This window comes from Tupaia chinensis, unplaced genomic scaffold (assembly GCF_000334495.1).
Source record: "Tupaia chinensis unplaced genomic scaffold, TupChi_1.0 Scaffold000248_2, whole genome shotgun sequence".
Lineage (NCBI taxonomy): Eukaryota > Metazoa > Chordata > Mammalia > Scandentia > Tupaiidae > Tupaia > Tupaia belangeri.
Window position 1 is genome coordinate 2,971,915 of NW_006159727.1, and position 4,294 is coordinate 2,976,208.

At 38.8% G+C, this 4,294-nt stretch overlaps 1 protein-coding gene across 1 annotated transcript in view; it reads left to right on the forward strand.

The window, feature by feature from the left end:
- RPGR (retinitis pigmentosa GTPase regulator) overlaps positions 1–4,294 on the forward strand; it is a 52,271-nt gene that overhangs the window by 30,222 nt on the left and 17,755 nt on the right. Inside the window, 1 exon segment of the mRNA XM_014587948.2 lies at positions 2,450–3,389. Coding sequence (XP_014443434.1) covers positions 2,450–3,389 — 940 coding nt within the window.

Here is a 4,294-nt window from a genome sequence, read left to right on the forward strand (position 1 = left end):
AGGATATGAAAATATATTTTATATATATAGTCTTTTTTAGAACACTTTTTTAAAATTTATTTCAGACACATATGATGAGCCCGAATTCCAATGACAAGTCATTGAAATTATCACCAATTCAGAAACAAAAGGTATAATATACAGAATTTTAAAATTTTGATGGGTAAGAACAGTTTAAATTATTTTTTAGAAGGTTTCTGGAAAGAACATAAGAAAGGTAAGCATTTACTTTATAATTTAAAAGACAAGGAATACAAAATAGATGGAGTCCTTTTATGACTAGTTCTGTTGGTATGTATTTTCTGTGATGTAACAAGAGCGATAGAATGCCATTGTTGAAATTTGCTCTTCGAGGTCACTATCATCGTTACAGTAGCTATGCTTTATGTGCTGTCAAGCAATAGATGATGACTGTAGTTCTTATGTATAAGAAGGAGTTACTGTTTATCAGATTTGCTCTCTGGCTGGTTAATCACATTTTGTGATTTTAGTGAAAACATTTGATAATCACTTTTCCAATTTTTGGATTGGGCTTAGTTTATCAAGAAGTTGATAGTATAAGAACAAGATTAAAGTATACATTTTGAATTTAGTCAGAGACCATTCATGGGTGAGAAAGAGACCTTTTGTGAGTAATAAGTAGCAAGACAAAGGAATACTTTGTGGGTTTTAAAATCCTAAAGAGATTGAAATCCTTTGCCTTTCCTGTCTCTAAAGACCACAGGATGAAAGGATGAAGGGTTAATTAAAGCAATGTAAATTGAAGGAAAAAGGCTACAGAAAGCTTATAATGTTTATCTCTAGTACTTTTGCTTCATTATTGAGTTAAAAGTCCTTAAAACTAAGGCCACCGAATGCAAGAGAATCTTACTAACTGTAAACATTTAGAGTAAGTCCTCATTAGTCTTGTCTATATTTCAGAAAGTTATGGTGAATGACAGCATTCCTTTGAATTTGGGAGAGTTATTCTACCAATATGGTTGTAGAAACTCAATGGATGTTGACTGACTTATTAACTGACTCTATTTCCAAACAGACATCTTTTCTGTGTCTTTCCTTCCTCTTTTCTTAGACTCTGTGCCCTGCCTCTTTTGGGCTGCTTTATTGTACCAGGGAATGAAAAGCACATAATTTAAAAGAAATCAGTTCTGGTAACTGGTTCTGTCTCTCTTGAGGCTCTTGAAAAAAGACTTTTAACTTGTCCTGCTTTAATAATTTCTTAGGCAACAAATGAGCCTTTTTCTAAGGCCAGCACTTATCAAAATTTATAAAATTTGATTCGGTGAGGTGTAATGATCAGAGACTCAAATTCATCTAGTATTTGAATCAGTTAGTTTGTAAAATTTAGTGTAACAATTTGGTTTTGCCATATTTTGTCCAGCAAGAAATTAATTCCATATTGTTGACATATTTTTCATATCCCAGTGTTTGATTTCATAGTTTTTATACTTTGATTTCTTTTTTTTATAGAGATTTTTGCTATAGGGTGCATGTACTCACCAGAGAGAGACAGAAAGTGAAAAATCACCCCCCCAGGGGGGATGGCCACGCTGCAGTCTTTTCTCCTGCATTCTCTTCTCGGGACATTGGGCATGGATGCACATGCACCCAGCCTGAGTTTTAAGCCACTGGGTCCAGGACTCAAATTTTGGTCGACAATGTGGGAGTCCTGTGGTGTAACCATTATATCTGCTGGTTCCAATAAAAATCGTAGATTTTTACCCTAAGTATTTTTTCCTCTTACTGTTTTTTCATGTATGTAGATTATTATAAAGAAAATAATAGATAAAAGGAAGAGGATCAAAAATTTGAAAGTTCGTAAAGATGTTTAGAAAAGAAACTATATTCATTATTATTTAGTATATAGCTGAAAATATTTGATTTACAGTTTTCATTTTGGTTTTTTAATTTAAGATATAAACTTTATTTTTTTCAGTTTTTAAATTTTTTACATTTTTTCTTGTGTTCTTTAATTTTATTGTTTTCATGGACTCACAGGACAAATAAAAATTTGAAAATTAAAAATGGTAGAGAAGGTAGAAAATTACAGTGAACTGCTTTACATGCAAGAGAAGTGTGAAAATTTGAGCAGCATCTTGAAAAATCAGTCTGAAAATGTGTTTTATGTAATAACTGATTGATAAAAGGGGTGGAAAATAAATGTCGATGATCTTGTAATTAATGACAAAATTAAAGCAAGTAGTGGGAATTGAAAACTAAGCACAGATACATGTTACTAAATCAAAATTAAATGTGCCACAGATCTAAAGGGCATAACGTGCCTCTAAAGAAAACAAATCTTCAGCAAAATGTCACATAAAACTGAATATTTTAATTCTCCTATTGAATAGAAGACTTTATATTTTGTAAAGTCTTGGCAATAATTTAGAGTAGATAAGTTACCTTTGTCAATTAATAGTAGTATGACGATTACTTCAAAACTTTACAGAAACAAGAAACACTCGAGAAACTGACCCAGCAAACAGCTCGTACTGAAAATGATGGTAGTAATGTATATGAATATGAAGAGATGTCAAAAGAGAACGAAGGGAAGGCATATAAACAGCATCTGGCAAAAGGTTCATTCATGATGGAAGCAGCTCTGACTATGGAAGAATTTTCAGATGAGGATGTAGGTAGTGATACCAGCCAGAGAGGGCTCCAGGCTGACACCGACGGAGAGGGATTGCAAAAGGAGAGAATTAGACAGGAAAACCAATGTGATGTTGAACCACTTGGAACTAAGGAAGTAGAAAAGGCAAGTGATGGAGGAACCAGTGAGAAGGATTCAGAAGCAGAAGAAATAGTCTCTGAGAAGGAAACCAAGCTGGTGGAAATGGCAGGTCGGAAGCATTTAAGAAAAAGTGAAAGGAATATGCAAGAGGTTGATAAATTCTTTGATGAGTTACCAGATAGAGACAAAAATAGTGACAGTGAAGAAGATGATGTTATTAAAGAAAAGAAAAGTAGCAAGCAAAGTGTGATCTTTGGCAATGAAAGAAAAGCGATAGAAGAGCCAGAGTGGTACGCGGAAAGTGAAACTGAGATTTGGCAGGGTATAATAGTTGGTGAAGAGGAGAATCCTGAGTCACAAGAACCTGGTAGTGCAGAGAAGGATGAGGATGAAGTAGAAACTGACCACAGCTTGTGGTATAACAGAAATTTCATTGGACAAGGACATAAGGAAGCAGCGGGACCCCAAATGTCCAAATTCATGACAAAATATGATTTTAAGTGTGACCTCTTATCCAAGATCCCAGAGGAGCAGGAAGAATCAGAGTCAGAAGGAAGTGAATTAGAGCAGCAAGAGGTAGAGGCAAGAGAGGAGAATGTGGAGGTGCATGGAGGAAGAAAGGAGGAGGAAACAAAGAGCCTATCAGATGAGGTGAGTGAAGGCAAGGGAAAGGCAGGGGCAGAGGCAGGGGATAGTCCTGAAGGAGGAAGGGATGGGATCTGCGAGGAGGGGAACTCACAGGCAAGGCAGTGGCAGAGGGAGGACGGGGAGCAGGGGCAGGAGGAGGGTGAGGAAGACAAGGGAGGAGGGAAGATGGAGAGCCTGGATAAGGGAGAGGAGGACTTCATAGAGGAGGAAGGGTGGGAGAAGAGGGATGAGGAAGAATGGGAGAAAAAGGAGAGGGAACAAGTTTATCAGGAGGAAAGAACCCAAGAGATAGAGGAAGGAGAAGAGGGTAAGCTCGAAGAGGGGGCAGAAGGGGCAGAGGAACAAGGAGAAGAAGATGAGGCAGGAGGAGAAGAGGAAGGGGAAGAGAAGGTGGGAGAAGGGAATGAGGACAAAGAAGGGGGAAAAGAGGAAGGAGAAAGTGAGGTGGAAGAAGAAGAGAGGGGAGAGAAGGAAGGAGGAAGGGAAGAGGGGGAAGGAGAGGGAGAAAAGGGGGAAGAAGATGGTGGAGAGGAGGAAGGAGAGGGGGAAGAGGAAGAAGAGGAAGGGGAAGAAGGGGAGGGAGAAATGGGGGAGGGAGAAGAAGGAGAGGGGAAAAGAGGAGAAAGAAATGAGGAAGGAGAGGGGGTAGAAGAGGCTAAAGAGGAAGAAAGAGAAGGGGAAGAAGGGGAAGGAAGAGAAGGAGAGGGGGAAGGAGAAGAGAAAGGAGATGTGGAAGGGGAGGGAAAAGAAGAAGGAGAGGGAAGAGAGGAGAAGGTGGACAGAGGAGAAAGGGAAGAGGTGGGGAAAGAGGATGGAGAAGAGGGGGGAGGTGAAGGGGAGGGAGAAGGAAAAGAGGAAGGAGATGGGGGAGAAGAGGAGAGAGAGGGTGAAGGAGAAGGTAAAAGAGGGGAA